Source organism: Fukomys damarensis, unplaced genomic scaffold (genome assembly GCF_012274545.1).
Source record: "Fukomys damarensis isolate Sample0158 unplaced genomic scaffold, DMR_v1.0_HiC HiC_scaffold_10, whole genome shotgun sequence".
Lineage (NCBI taxonomy): Eukaryota > Metazoa > Chordata > Mammalia > Rodentia > Bathyergidae > Fukomys > Fukomys damarensis.
The window spans coordinates 11,757,014-11,771,598 of record NW_022900922.1 but is presented as its reverse complement, the minus strand read 5'-3'; the positions used below and the strand labels follow the sequence as shown (position 1 = coordinate 11,771,598).

General features: G+C 36.7%; 1 protein-coding gene across 5 annotated transcripts in view; it reads right to left on the bottom strand.

The window, feature by feature from the left end:
* Positions 1–14,585, bottom strand: part of Ero1b (endoplasmic reticulum oxidoreductase 1 beta) — a 55,103-nt gene that overhangs the window by 18,442 nt on the left and 22,076 nt on the right. For 4 of the 5 annotated variants that reach the window (XM_033761841.1, XM_033761842.1, XM_010621983.3 and 1 more), the window contains 5 exons: positions 13,077–13,150; positions 7,259–7,379; positions 7,110–7,156; positions 4,795–4,806; positions 2,584–2,610 (listed from right to left, as the gene is read on the bottom strand). In XM_033761841.1, the coding sequence (XP_033617732.1) occupies positions 2,584–2,610; positions 4,795–4,806; positions 7,110–7,156; positions 7,259–7,379; positions 13,077–13,150 (281 nt within the window). Of the gene's footprint in view, positions 1–2,583; positions 2,611–4,659; positions 4,685–4,794; positions 4,807–7,109; positions 7,157–7,258; positions 7,380–13,076; positions 13,151–14,585 lie in introns of those variants that run through there. The other variant, XM_033761843.1, reaches the window with a different exon arrangement.

The following is a 14,585-nucleotide window of genomic DNA, read 5'->3' as shown; positions in this document are numbered from 1 at the left end:
AACATTTACGATGGCGATCAAGACAATTCCACAATCCTTTCCTTCCCGGTCTCCATTTTAAAAGCTTTTCTTGTATAATAAGAGTGTTGTAAAGTGTGAATGTACTTAAAACTACTAACTAGTAAACAAAAATGTGTAAGATGGGACTGGGGTGTAGCTCAGGGGCAGTACATGTGCTTAGCATGTGGAGAGACCTAGGTTTGGTCTCCACACCAAACAAGCAATGAAAAAAGTTAAAACGGTCAATTTTGTTGTCTGCGTTTTACCGTAAGAAAAAAAATTTCTAGACTATAAAAATGTTAAAAGTAAATGAGGATACAGAGAAGTTTTAAGAAGACACTGGATGCAGAGCACTTAGCTTTCTCCCTTCTTCACTACCCAACAAGGTAGGGTGTGTGTGTCACCCTCCCTGCGGAGGAAAATGGGCTTCGACAGTAGAACGTGTAGTCTCGTTTACACTTTGGGGAATTTTCTTAAAAGTAAGGGAAACTATGTGGTATACTTTGCATTTGTCGAGCTCTTTCAAATTTCAATTTATTCTTTATGTCTTGGCATAAATGGTGCTACCACAGGCAGCCTCTAGAAAAAATACTTTATTTTTGAGGTCTTATTCTTGAATTCAGAATTCTTGCTAGAATATTCAAACTGTCATGGATGAAAATGAAAAAGTAGAAAAATTCTATTTTGTAGCTTCCTCCTAAAAGTGTATGATTACTTTTTAATAATCACTGATAACAAAGGATACAAACAATATGAACAGATCTAATAAAGTATTAAGTACTAATTCTCTAATAGAAACTTCATCAAATCTGATCAAGTAGCAAAAGATCCATTTGGAGTTCACTTTCTATTCTTTCCACCCTACCTCTCTAGCAGTGCTCACATCCAACAAAACGGCTGAAGGCTTAGTGCAGAGCAGACAAATGAAAGATCATGAAATTCATATGACTAAAATATGTACTGGGAGATCTAATTTGCAAAGCTCACAAAGCCCTTAAACCGGTGTGGGACAGATGACAAATGAGGAAAGGTTGGGTAGGAAATGTACTTTGATGAGCTGGCAAGAGGAGTAACAGCAAGCAAAATGGTAATGAGTGCACCACTAAATGAGTGCACACAACAAGCTTTAGCAGGATACTGCTGGAGAGCGTTTCTCCTGCCTGGTCTACTGCCAGGTGGGGGTGGTCTCTGACTGGAGGGCCAGGCACAACACTTAGTCTCACTCTGAGGTAACATCTGCCAAGAGCAACTATGAAGGCAAAACTCATCAACTTCTAGTTTTAATAACAGTACAGAGCAAATTCAACTGCCCAGTTCAAGAAGTGGTTCTCTCTTCCTCTTCTAGATTTAATTTCACTCAAATTAATTTGTAGCAATGGAATTATGGAACACTGACATTTTTCTGTCTCATCAAAAGGCTAGATGTATAGTGGCAATATTTTGGGGATTTGGACATTATCCAGTGGTTTTCAGGAAAACTTTACAGGAATCATCTATGCTATCACTTTAGGTTAGTAGGACTGCTACTGTCACTCTCAAGCTCCAAATGAGGAAAACTGAATCTCTGAAATGGTTGAGCCAGCTGCCAGAAAAAAGGACTGCTATCTGGAGCCACATATCAATATTCAACATGCAACAAGAGGATACTAGAAAATGGTCGAAATAATACACTTAAAGTCTAGTATTGACCCCAAATTTCATTCTCATCCTGTTATCAACATTCTGCTTTTCTGAGTACCTCTTTAAGCCCGCTTCCACAATATGTATCTTTAGAACAGATCATAAACAAAGTTGTGCATCTTCTACTTAAGTCATTTTCTCAATATAACTCTTAACAGTATTTGTTCAACAGTGTTCTCTTTAATGACCAGTGTACACACATAGTTCTTAAAAACAAAGAGAAGTTATGTTCATAAGACAACAAGACCAAATAACAGACAAAACAGAATTGACTACTTAAACTAACTCTGTTTACTATCAGGTTATGGCCATGAAATATCAATTTTTCTATGTAATTCAGCTTGCTCACCTTTCACTATTTTAAATTTTATAAACCAATAGTAATTTGGTAAAGGAAGTTTTCAAAAGCATCATATATCCAGTTATTAACCTAAGTTGTTAAAAGCCTAAAACAGTTTTCAGCTTTCCATTAATAACATTTCATATTTTCAACACTAGAAATAAGGAGTGCAAAGTAGCTAATATATTAAGATCTATATTGCTATATCTTTTAATGAGACAAATTTTGACTGTATTAACGTCAAACATCTTTAGAACCTTCTGAATTCAATTTATCTTCTCTTAGGTTAGCAGAAAAGCAGTTTGGATAAGCACTGTGTACAGAATGAAGGAAGCTGGGAAAACCAGTTAGGCAAAGCTAATGACACTGTCTGGCCTGCACAATATATACTAGTTTTCAGCCAACCCCAAGATTTTTCAAATAATTTTATCCCAAAATTTAATAACTTAAACGTGTTATTTTCTTTCAAGCAACTGTCAAAATTACTTGTCTAGGTAATAAACTCCTAAAACTCATAAAGTGTTTTACAAAAAGCCAATAAATTTAAAAGATAATCAAGTTACCTTCTAGCCATGTATAGAATGATTCTCCTGAGGGGGAGGGAGGGAGAGAAAATCAGGTAAAAATATTTCAAATGTTCAACTATAAACTAGAATAAATGAAACTGTAAAATATTTATTATGTCAGATTAAAGACTATTACTAGAAATATCTACTGCTTAAGGTGAAATGGAAAAACAGGCATATGATTAGGTATATGATTTTAGAAAATAAAGCCCACTTGTAATTTAACACTATAGAATGATCTTAAAATGATATTTTACTATTAAAGTGTTTGAGAAAACATTTCTGTCTAAATACTACATACATTTTGTTAAAGGTTTAAACATCCAGAAGCATGGGGACAAGCTAGTTTGCTTTTGATGTAAGCAACCAAAGTCCCTTTATTAAACTCCAGAAAAAAAAGTGAATTAAAATTAACGCAAGATCAAATTATTATTCTATTTTTCCTAAGTCATTAAAAGTAGGTGTATTTGCTCAATTACTCAAGACTAGGTTCTGAGGAATAATTTGTAAAGCCCCAGTTGTCCATGTCACCCTTCAGCAAAGTGAACGGACAGCATACAGAGGAGTCTGAGAGTTGTCCATCTATGTACCGATGTTCTAAGAACTATTCCTGTGTTTCAAGAGAGGGAAGTCAAAGGCCACAAAACTTGTTAGTAGGAATATGTACAGACTTACTGTACAACACGGTAACCACAATAACAGTGTATCAGACTTGAAAACTGCTCAGAAGAGTTTAAGTGTTTTCACCACAAAATGTTAAGTACCCGAGATAGGTAATATATGCAGTACTTAGCTTGATTTAGCCATTCCACAATGGGTACACATAAAACATCACGCTGACATGACAGATGTGTGTACTTTTTATTTGTAAATTTAAAAAGGGAGAGAGAGTGAGGAAGCTATTCAGGGCCCAATACAGTTCTTTTGAGAAACAAAAAGGGGGCAGTCGGTAAGGATTAGATTGCTATTGCATGTCCTAAATTCTTACTTTCACCTATTTTTTAAATTGAGAAAATAACAGAAAACCCAACACAGAGTGGGCTGTGAGAAGTCCAAGGGATAAAATCCGTGGTGAGAATTCTTTTGCCTCCTGAGACTTACACTCGGTAAACAGCACAAACACCTTTCTACGGTCATTCATTCACTCAACTTATCCTAAGGACAGGATTACCTCACCTTTTCATTAAAAAACCTCAACTGACAGGCTGCTCAAAGTCATCAATAATTTGCTCTCTGTCCATCACTTTAAGTGAACTGCTATGTATGGGATTACATGTCGTAATCTCAGCTATTCAAGAGGCTGAGGCAGGAGGATTGAGAGTTTGAGGCAATCCTGGGAAACTTAATGGAACCTTGTTTCAAAGCAAAAACAGCAAAAACAACCACTATCTGGTCTTCCCTTTTGCTAATGTGGTCTCCTTACACCATGCGTATTTTTCCTTGCTCAGCTCATGTGTTTTCCCTCCAGTAAGCGTGCACTATCCAATTCTACTGGCCAACATCTGTTCCTTATTCAAATTAATCTCAGAGACACCTCTTCAAGTAGCTTTCCCATGTCATTCTGGTGACACGTTTGTTGCACCCATGAAGAGCTATAGCACGTAGTTTGTACTGTATAGAGAACATTTCATTTGTTACACTGTGTACAGCGCTCATTTTTCCTACTATGCACTGTCAGCTCCCAATGCAGACACTGTGCTTACACATTTTCCTTTTCTGCAGCACCACCACCAAAAAGTGTCCCTCGACTCAGTTGAGAAAACATCCAAATGAGATCATTATTTTGGTGGTTTTGGGTGCTTTATGACAGATGATCACCTAAAGTAACCAACTACTGAGAAACTGCTACACTGAAAACTGAGATTATAAGTTTCAAAGTACACAAGAAGTAAAGAAATTATAAATTATCTGACAGAACAACCTTCACTTTGCTCCATTTCTTTAAAATACAATCAAGTAGATTTTAATAGCCAAAAATGGGGAACTTGCAATATGAACTGAGTTTCTATTCTAAACATTTAAGTTAATGGTCTTTATACTTTTAAAAATATGGGATAATATTATAAGAATAACCTGTCAACATTGACTGGTAGCTATTTTCTGGAAAAACAGGATAAATGTTTTCTTTCAAATCAAGATGAAAACATCAAATTTTGAGAGTTGAAAGCATTTCTTCTAGACTTGAAGCAAACAGTAATTTCAACTTACCATCATCTTCACCTACAAGAGCAAGTAAGAGAAAAGATTTTAGAAAATGTTTATATTCAAAGTGTTAAACTATTCATGTCACGGTCAGTGCGTAGACATCTGAAAACGGGCTTTTTAATAAGTAGGCCAGACAGTACACGGTTTTCACATATTTTTATACCATATATCATAAATATAAGAAACCAATGGAAATACTCTTAAAAAATAATTACCAAATACTGTGGCTCCCTCAATCATATGCACACACCTCTCTGATCGCTGTTCCCACACCGGGGGACACTTTACCGGATGACAGTTCTTCAGCACAGACAGAAAATCCTCAATGGGAGGACCCCGGAGACTCACCAGGTGCAGGGAGGTGAGAAGACTGTCCTGCAGCCCCACAGTAGCTCTGCCTTGGTCAGCTTTTTTTTGTGGTGTACCAGGGATCGAACTTGGGGCTTACACTTGCGAGGCAGGTGGCGGAACCACTGTGCTAAATCCCTGGCCCCACCTTGGTTAGCTTTTTCTGAGGAATTCTAATGGAACATTTCACTTTTGGTTTGTTTGTTTTGGTACTAGGGGTCGAACTCGTGCCCTTGCGCTTTCGAGGCAGGTGGTGAAACCACTGAGCCAAATTCCTGGCCTAACATTTCACTTTTGGAGAAAAGGTTCTGTTGCTCAAAAACTTTTGGAAAAACAATTGTAGAAGCTTCATTGTTAACGACTCTGGAATGGTGAGAAAGACAGACAAGAAGGTCAGTGAGGATGTTCACAGTCAGCACTCAGAGGGCTGCAGAACTGCTTCCTAGGTAACCGCTGAACTGGGCCAGGGCGCCCCCACACCTCTTGTTTCATATTTTTTCCTTTTCTCCTCTTCCCTCCCTCCAACTTTCTCTACATAGTGGTTTCCTTCCTTTCTTCATCTTTATAGCGTTTCATGTCTGATTATAACATGGAAATGAAGTATTTCTTAGGAATTGATGTTTTTAATTAAGCGAACAATTATGTTTTCTGCTTCAAAAGTAATTACAGAAGAGGTCTGGAAGAATTGCTCTACATGCTCTACTACGGTACAGAAAGGTGCAGGAGGGGCCTTTCCCATTTTACTTTACAAAACTTTCTAGATTGCTTCAATGTCTATAAAATTTTATGTAATAAAACATTTAAGGGCTGGGGTTTGGCTCAGTGGTTCCGCCACCTGCCTCAAAAGCACAAGGGCCCAACTTTGATCCCCTGTACCAAAACAAAAACAAAAACCAACCAAATAAATAAATAAAACATTCGAGTCAAAAATTGAAAAGCTATGAGTTAAATGTACTAAGAGACAAAAGATAAGAAGCCACGCCCCTTCTGCATGATCTAATTCCCTTCCCTAGAAGTTTCAGAATAAATCTGGAGAATATTTGCCCCATTTTGACAGCACAAGCATCCAAAACACCCTGCCCAGTCTACTTGGTCCCCAAAAAGGCCAAGAGAGACTCATGGATGCCAGAAAGTTCAATTTCTTAACTCAATCCTGGTTTAAAAAAAGCACTGGATTGGTCAATCACAGGGTGGCTCTGAGGGTTTGGTTCCCCACTGAGAAAATAATGAGGGCATCCCCACTGATAATCTTACACGGTTTCAGTTTTTACATTTGAATGAACAAAAATTAAATAAAATTAAAAATTCAAGTTCACAATGCCACGTCATACACTTGATGGTCCGTGTGGCTACTGGATGGTCCATGGATAGGGCAGGTAAGGAGCACTGCCCAGGGCAGACTGAGGCCCTGAACTCCTTCCTTGTGTTGGTATCAGCACCCTGAAAAGGCACTTTGGAGCTTATGAGGATTCTGGGCCCCATCCAAGACCTACAGACTCAGGGCTGGTGATCTGCATGCAGACTGAGGCTTCAGAAGCACTCTTCTGAGCGACTACTTCTCTAACTTGGCTACACACTAAAGCCATCTGAAGAACTGAAAAAATCACGGATGCCTGCATTCCTCCCAGGGTTTTGGACTTCACTAAGCATGGGGCAGGGCTTGGGCATCCAGAGTTAGAGGAATTTCCTCAGAAGTCTCTTTCTGGTATATGTGGATTTCTTACATTTTCTAACGTATGCGACATAAAGTTCGTAGCTTAGGGTCTGGCAAATAGCAGGCACTCAATAAATGACAATAATTAAAGAAGACATATATATAGAAATATTAAGGCTTAACTATGAACTAATCTTATAGTTTTGTTCATCATTCAAATTAAGGAAATATACAACAGATGGTAGTTCCTTATAGAATTAGCTACAAAGACATTTTATAAACAATCTCTAAAGCATGAAATACATGAAAAACCCACCTCGGCTGGGTGCCAGAGGATTTAAAGGGCGATAAACAGACCGAGGCCTAAAAAAATAGAACATTAAACCCAAACATAAGATGGTTGGAGGTATAATCTTTTCCCAAGAGAAACAAATAATCTCTCCCCCTCCCAGATCCCCCAGTTACTTGAAACAATTTTCTTCATAGATGCTGTTCCACACTCTCCAGGCAGAGGGCCCCTTGTAGCCAGTGTACCGCTCCGGGTTCAGCAACAGGTCCACATACTGGGCCGCTGGAGATCTCTCATCTGAACAAGAGAAGACTCACTGGTTACCTGGAATTTAGCATTTCAAAGCAGACAGGACTGCCCAAAAGCTAAAGAAATGCTATGTTCTGCAAATAATCTTCAACTTAATTGGCAGGGTAGTTAGCATACTTGTGACTGTTCTTGACCCAAAATTTGTAAAAAACTGGGCAAATTACTTAGGGAGGAAAACTAAATCCTTCCTTCCTTTTCTTTGGATAATCAGAGTTCTTTTAAGAAATGTAACATCTGTTACTTTATTAGTTTTAACCACCCAGGAATGAGAAGAACAGAATCATAACCTGCTTTAATATTTTATGATTCCTTCTCCAAATATCACATATAGCTATCTAAACACAGTCTTGAAAATACTTATTTTGTTTAAACTTTTTTATATTAAAAATAGAGACTTCAAGCTGGGCATGGTGGTGCACGCCTGTAATCCCAGCACTCAGGAGGCTCAGGCAGGAGGATCCCTGCGAGTTTGAGACCAGCCTGGGCTACATAGTGAGTTCCAGGTCAGTCTGAACTACACAGTGAGACCCTGTCTCAAAAAAACAAAACAAAACAAAAAAGATTTTTCTGCTATTCTACTTGTAGACCTATAAAGAAAATGTCTCAAAAAAGTGTTATTTAAAGGATTATTCACAGAGCTATACAGTGGTCCAATTTAAAAATTATTACTCATTTTTACCAATATTAACATATTGAAGTGCTTTTCCCCTCCCAAACTAGTACATAATAGGCACAATTTTCAAAAACTTCTTGAAACATCTAAAATTAACCATTTCCATGACAAAATCCAAATGAGTACTAAATTTCCCCTGCTTGGACTTTTTGTTTGTTTGTTTTTGTTTTTTGAGACAGGGTCTCACTATGTAGTTGAGACTGACCTGGAACTCACTTTGTAGCCCAGGCTGGTCTTGAACTCACAGTGATCCTCCTGCCTCAGCCTCCCGATTGCTGGGATTATAGGTGTGCGCCACTATGCTCGGCCCTGCTTGGACATTTTAATAGAGATCTCTGAGGAATACAAAACATGAAGAAAAATGGTCTTAACTATTAAGGCTCACATTTTGGGTCAAAAAGGGAAATGTACTTTCATAGCTAAAGAAAAATTATAAGGACTATGCTCACAAATGTATGATCATAATACATACAAGCTTTGGCACAAACTATTCCTTAACATGCTTACTACCTTTCAGTGTTACGAGAACAAGTCAGAAGTACATAGACACCTGACTTCTCCTATCAATGAATGATATTCACTGAACACCGAATGAACGTAGTTTGGGAATATCCATACTCATAAGGGGAAACTGGCATCTTGATCTATGCCTTCCAAGAATTGCCTACTTTTATGATGTAGAACAAGGACAAAAGTAATTACAAGAGGTGGAGATGTAGCTCAGTAATAGAATGCTTGCCTAGCATGAGGAAAACCCTGAATTCAATCCCTAGTATGACAAAATAAAATATTGTTATTACATGGATTGTATATAACATAGTGATAATGGAAACATATTTTCATAATAGAAGATACTGGCTCTAGAATAGAATTTTCATAATAGAAGATACTTCTAGCCCTAGAATTATAAAGCTATTGTACTACACAAATTAAGGCACAGGAAACTTAATTTACAAATCGGACAGACAAAAACTGTTGAAGTAAAGGACATAGATTGACTCAGGACTTAAAAACAGTAACTTTTAAAATTCTAATTTAAAAATATAAGTTTAAATTATAAAGTTATTAAAAGTATGTTTTTTGGTAATTTTAAAATTCATTATTTGTAATATAGTTTTAATTTCTTTGAGCTGCTCTTGAGTTTATTTGCAAAGTTGACTCAGTTATATATAAACTTCACAAATATTAGTGACCATATAAATATATATCCCCTGATATATATATCGTTCACAACTGTCGATACTCTGTGTCTGTGCATCCACATCAGAGTACACATATTCAGGGTCATCTATGATTGTGGAGACTGAGCTAGTATCAGTCTGTGCTCCGTAAAAACAACTAAACAACCAATACGGAAAAAAACGCTGATTCAGCTATTAAAGCATAATGACTTAAAATATATTTTAAGGGAGCTAAAACAAATCTTAAGAGTAAAATCGTACCATTTTTTGTAACTAGTTTCTTAAAATTCTCAATTCAATCAATGATTTTGTTTAATTGTTTAAATTTTAAATACTTTTTAAAAATCATGAAAAGGGTAGGTTTTGTGCTTGGCACACTACATTCCTGGGCCAAATCTGGCCTTTTATCTGTTTCTGTGAAGAGTTTTCTTAGAACAACCTTTTTTTTTTGGCTTATGTGGAAGAGTTGAGGAGTTGCCAGAGACTATATGGCATATAAAACCTAAAATGTTTACCATTTGTCTGTTTCCTGAAAAGTTTGACATTTTCTGACCTATACTGACAAGGCTTTCATGATGCTAGAGTGAGCAGCGTTGGGGAGAAAGCATACAGTAGTTAGTTTCCCCATAAGCACACCAGATCTGGGGCCCACTAGACCCCAGGTGACCTGTGACACTGACTTTAATTAACCTGTTCCTCAATTATCACTTCTCTGTAATAGTACAACTAGATCTCCTATTCAGATCTCTTTCTGTACCCTTACTGCATCCTTGCCCTAGAAAGTATTTTCTTCTTCTCTCTACAAAGCTTTGCTTTTTCTATACAACCATGTTGACCACATTACCTAAGTATTCAAAGACCTTCCAACTGAATCATGACTCCTAATTCTGGAAAATCATCAAATTGGACTAATGTTTTTTTCCTCCTCCTCAAGTACATCATTTTCCCAAATGAATGCTCCTCTCAGTGTCCTAATTTAGCAGTAAGGTGATGAGGTCACAACCCACTTTACAGTGTGGAGACACTACCTCGCCTCCTCACCCATGTATCTGTAAGACATAATAGCACAGGTCAATTTAGGATGAAGGCTTTTTGCTTATAGTCATAGTTTAAAAACATTTTATGTCAGGGGTTCAGGATTGAGCACCACCAACTTTACCCCAAACTGCTAACTCACTATTAGAGAACGAGCTACACAGTCCAGGAAAATCTATAGCTTATAAAGTCAAGTCATTTTGAAACATAGCTAGACTTAGCAACTACTGTTTTAAATAATATTTTAAATGTATTAATAAACATGTTTTCAGAGAAAAATACAAGTTAAAGCCTATCATGCTATTTAGGTTATTTATAGACCAACTGCTTCATTCACCACCATCTTTATTAAACACCTACGATGTCCAGGAACTGTTCTAGGTACTAAGAATATAGTAGAGAATCAAAGACCAAGCCTTGGCCCTTGAGTAGCTCACAATCTAGGAGGAAAAGTCACACAAGGAACTCGTTAAGCTATATAATATGCCACAATGCCAGGTAGTTGTTAGTGGTGGGTGGAGTGGATGGAAACCAGCAGTACAGAGGCCCCATGAGTGACCATGGTTACTACTCTATACAGGAAGATGAGACCAAGCTTCTCTGATGAGAAGACATTTGAGTAGAAATAGGAAACCATGCATAAAGATAATGAAAACAACAGGACAGGTACAGCAGCTCACCCTAGTGGATATTAAACTGCTAAATTATTTAAAAGACTGCTATTTCATGCATGGGATCATCTTCCATTCCAAGATAATACCAAGAGCAAAGCAGCAAGGAACAGAAACATATGGATATTTTCCCCAATAAACTAGAGTGAACAGTCTTTACATTTTCACATTTTAACCTTCCGAATTTAGATAGCAGGAATAGCTAAACAATGATTCTAGAGCTACCCCAACAGTAAAAAAAAAAAGGATAAGTATAAATCATTAGGGCAAATGAAAACTACAACTCAGAGGACTAATGGTAAGAGAAGTAGCATGGTTTTATATGCATAACAATTACATAAAATTGAAAAAAATCCTACTTATTTAAAATATGTAATTCTAAAAATATTAAAGGATGATTTTATACAAGTTCTTATTGGATACGTCTTCCATTTCTACAACTTAAGAAACTAATGGTATAAAAAACAGAACTGGGCATGGTGGCGCATGCTTGTAATCCTAGTAGAGGCTGAGGCAGGAGAATTGCAAATTTGAACCTAGCCTGAGCAATGCAGCAACTCAGTAAGGCACTGTTTCAAAATGAAAAAGAGGAGTGGGGCCTGGGGATGCAGCTCAGTACAAAGGCTTGGGATCAATCTCCAGTACCACAAAAAAGAAAACATTAACAATATACTGATGATATTAAATTTAGCTCATCAATTTATTTACAACATGTAACCCCCACAATTGAGTATTTTTATGAAAAAAACTATCATGAATAATTTATAATCACAAATGAAGAATCTGAAAACCTATTAAAGAAGCACAGTTAGATTTTTTAAAACATTAGATAAAATGAACTTGAAAGAAGTTAACTATGGTGTTGAAAGTGCAAATATAATTAGAATGACAAAGAGCAAATAAGAGTAAGCAGTGATGAAGTTCACTGTGGGTACAGTGGCTTTCTCTGATAAAACTTTCACCAATTCTAAATATCATAATGGGGAATTTAATTAGCTGGCCATTGGAAACCCAAATACCCAAAGAAACCTTGCTCACATTTCTTAAAAATTTTCCTAGCTGAAATGATATAAATGGTAACAATATTCTATCTCCCAGTATTCAATTTACTATCCTTTAGAAGCCACAGTAATTTACTTCATGATAATATAGACAGACACCACAGTTCTATCTCTGGATCATTTTTAAACTTTTAGAAAGCATGATGATCACTTTTAGATCCTTGAATAGTTCAAAAAAAACCTCTGCTGTCCATTTTCAAATGTGCATGCTTGAACCCCAAATTCTTTCCCACCACCAAAAGTTTAACAGTAACAAGGTAAAGGTGAAGAGGTCAAATGCATGATTCTAGCTTACACAGCACAGTTCTTTGGAAATACTATTTTTCAATCACAGTTCTTCAGAAATATAGATATAAATTTCTAAATCGCTGCAACAATTATCTCCTGTTCAGGGAAGTTGTAGTAACTCTGTTGGACAGTATCACATCTTTGGATTCTTCCAGAGGACTCTTGGAAAGAGGGCTCTGAGGAAATCAAACTCAAGTCCTCCCCAGCACTAGAGGGAATCATTAAATGAGTTTGTTGAGACTTCCAGCAAATTCCAGGGTAAACATTTTTGCATGTTCAAGGACCTATAACCAAGTGGCTTCAACTGAAAGCCCATAGATGGTGCAATGTACTGGAAAGAACACAGGTTTTTGGACTCCCTCAGATCTGGGATAAAATCCTATCTCAGCCTCTTGTTACTGTGTGATTTGGGGCAATTCAGTGATTCTAAAAATTAGCTTCTCAGATATGAAAAAACACACCTATTAATAAGGTTGTTATAAAGATTAGAAATAATGTTTTAAGGCACTGAACACAAGGCCTGGAACAAAGGTTTTCAAATGCTGTTAAGAACAAAATCTACATAGCAAAGTCCAATGTTAAAGCTGTTAACTCAGGTTATATTTTTATTGATTTAGATGTCTTACAATGGGCTGGAGATTTAGCTCAGTGGTTCTGGTGCCTGCCCCACAAGTGCAAGGTCCAAAGTTGAAGCTTCAGCACCGCCCCCCAATAATAGATGTCTTATAAAAGAGCTAAAGCTAAAATAATTTAATTATAATAGTTTATTTTATTACCATCAAGTTCACAAAAGTGATCCTGTGAATCATCATATCTTGCCCAGTCAATGAAAGCTTCTTTGCTTTGATTACTATGGGAAGGAGGAATAAAAAAGAAAAATGATTAAATTTGGAGCTGAAAAATTTTATACTATATTCTAATGTAATTAAAATAATTTGAGGCCACTTCTTTATTAGATGATGCTACATTATTATTATTATTATTATTATTGGCTACATGAAGGAATGATTAAGACCAAGTTATATATAAAAACATATAAACTTCCATGAGTAATTTATATTAACTACATTAAAATTATTATCAGCTCTAGTTGAATTGTAGCTATTTTAACTAAAAATTTACAAATACATAAAACATTTAAACACAAAAATCAAGCTGGCCTTTTCAGCTGACTTAGAAATTGTAGCAATTATTATACTTTTCCTGAAGTAGGGAAGAAATTTACTTTCAGAATATTTTAAATTTAAATTGCTTTTATACTTACAGGATCCAAAACCCCAAGAACTGCTTATTTCTTTTTTTAAAAAAAATTCTTAATTTCTTTTATTGGTACATTTTAGGTATACAATACAGTTACATTCATCTATGGGAACTTGTAGCATTACATGATGTATCTTGGTTCTTATTTTTTCCCACTTCCCCTGCCCTCCCCTCCCCCTCTTTCCCCTTCCCTATTTACAAAGACTTTGTTTCCATTTTTCCTTTTCTCATATTTTTTTCCTTTCCCCTCCCACTTCCCCTACCTCTTTGGACCTTTTCTTCCTATTTCACATTATCAATTAATCATTTTAATCCTTATTTACACTTTCAGTTTCTTACACCAGAGAGACTATTCAGTATTCACACACCTTATTTATTTCTCTAAAGAGAATGGCCTAAATGTGCATCCATTTAGCTCTAAATGTCTCTAGTTTCTTGAAGAAATGCATATTTCTGATCTCATGATCCAGGCATTCATTTTACATCATACATTAAATTTAACACAATCTATGGTAAAGATTTCTAATTTGAACTGATGTGGAACAACTACTACATTCAAATAAACTTAAAACTACATTCACTTTAAGCCATGAGCTAGAAAGATTAAGCTGCTGTACAGCTAAAGAACCAAAAGAGCTAAGAGAAGATGGAAGAGCCAGGGTGGCACTGGCTGCAGAGGCCGTGGGAGGCCAAGAGCTGCACTGGTACCCCACCATTGACCAGAGGTTACCAGAGATTTGGATCATGACAGCAGCGCTGACAGCTGCTCATCACACTAACCAACAGTGCAGAACCTACGTGCCCAATCGCCTCTGCCTGCTCAGACACATTGAGAATACCCACTGAAGCACTGACACTTGCCAGTCATGTCTGCCACAGCTAGAACATTCCTCAGGCAAGGCCAGAGAGGTTTGGTGAACCACTCCAACTCTATCTGTATCCTCACTCCCAAGTACAACAAACAAACAAAAACAAAACATAAACAAGTAGTAAGTGTGTACTGACCAAACTGACAGTTTTGCCTA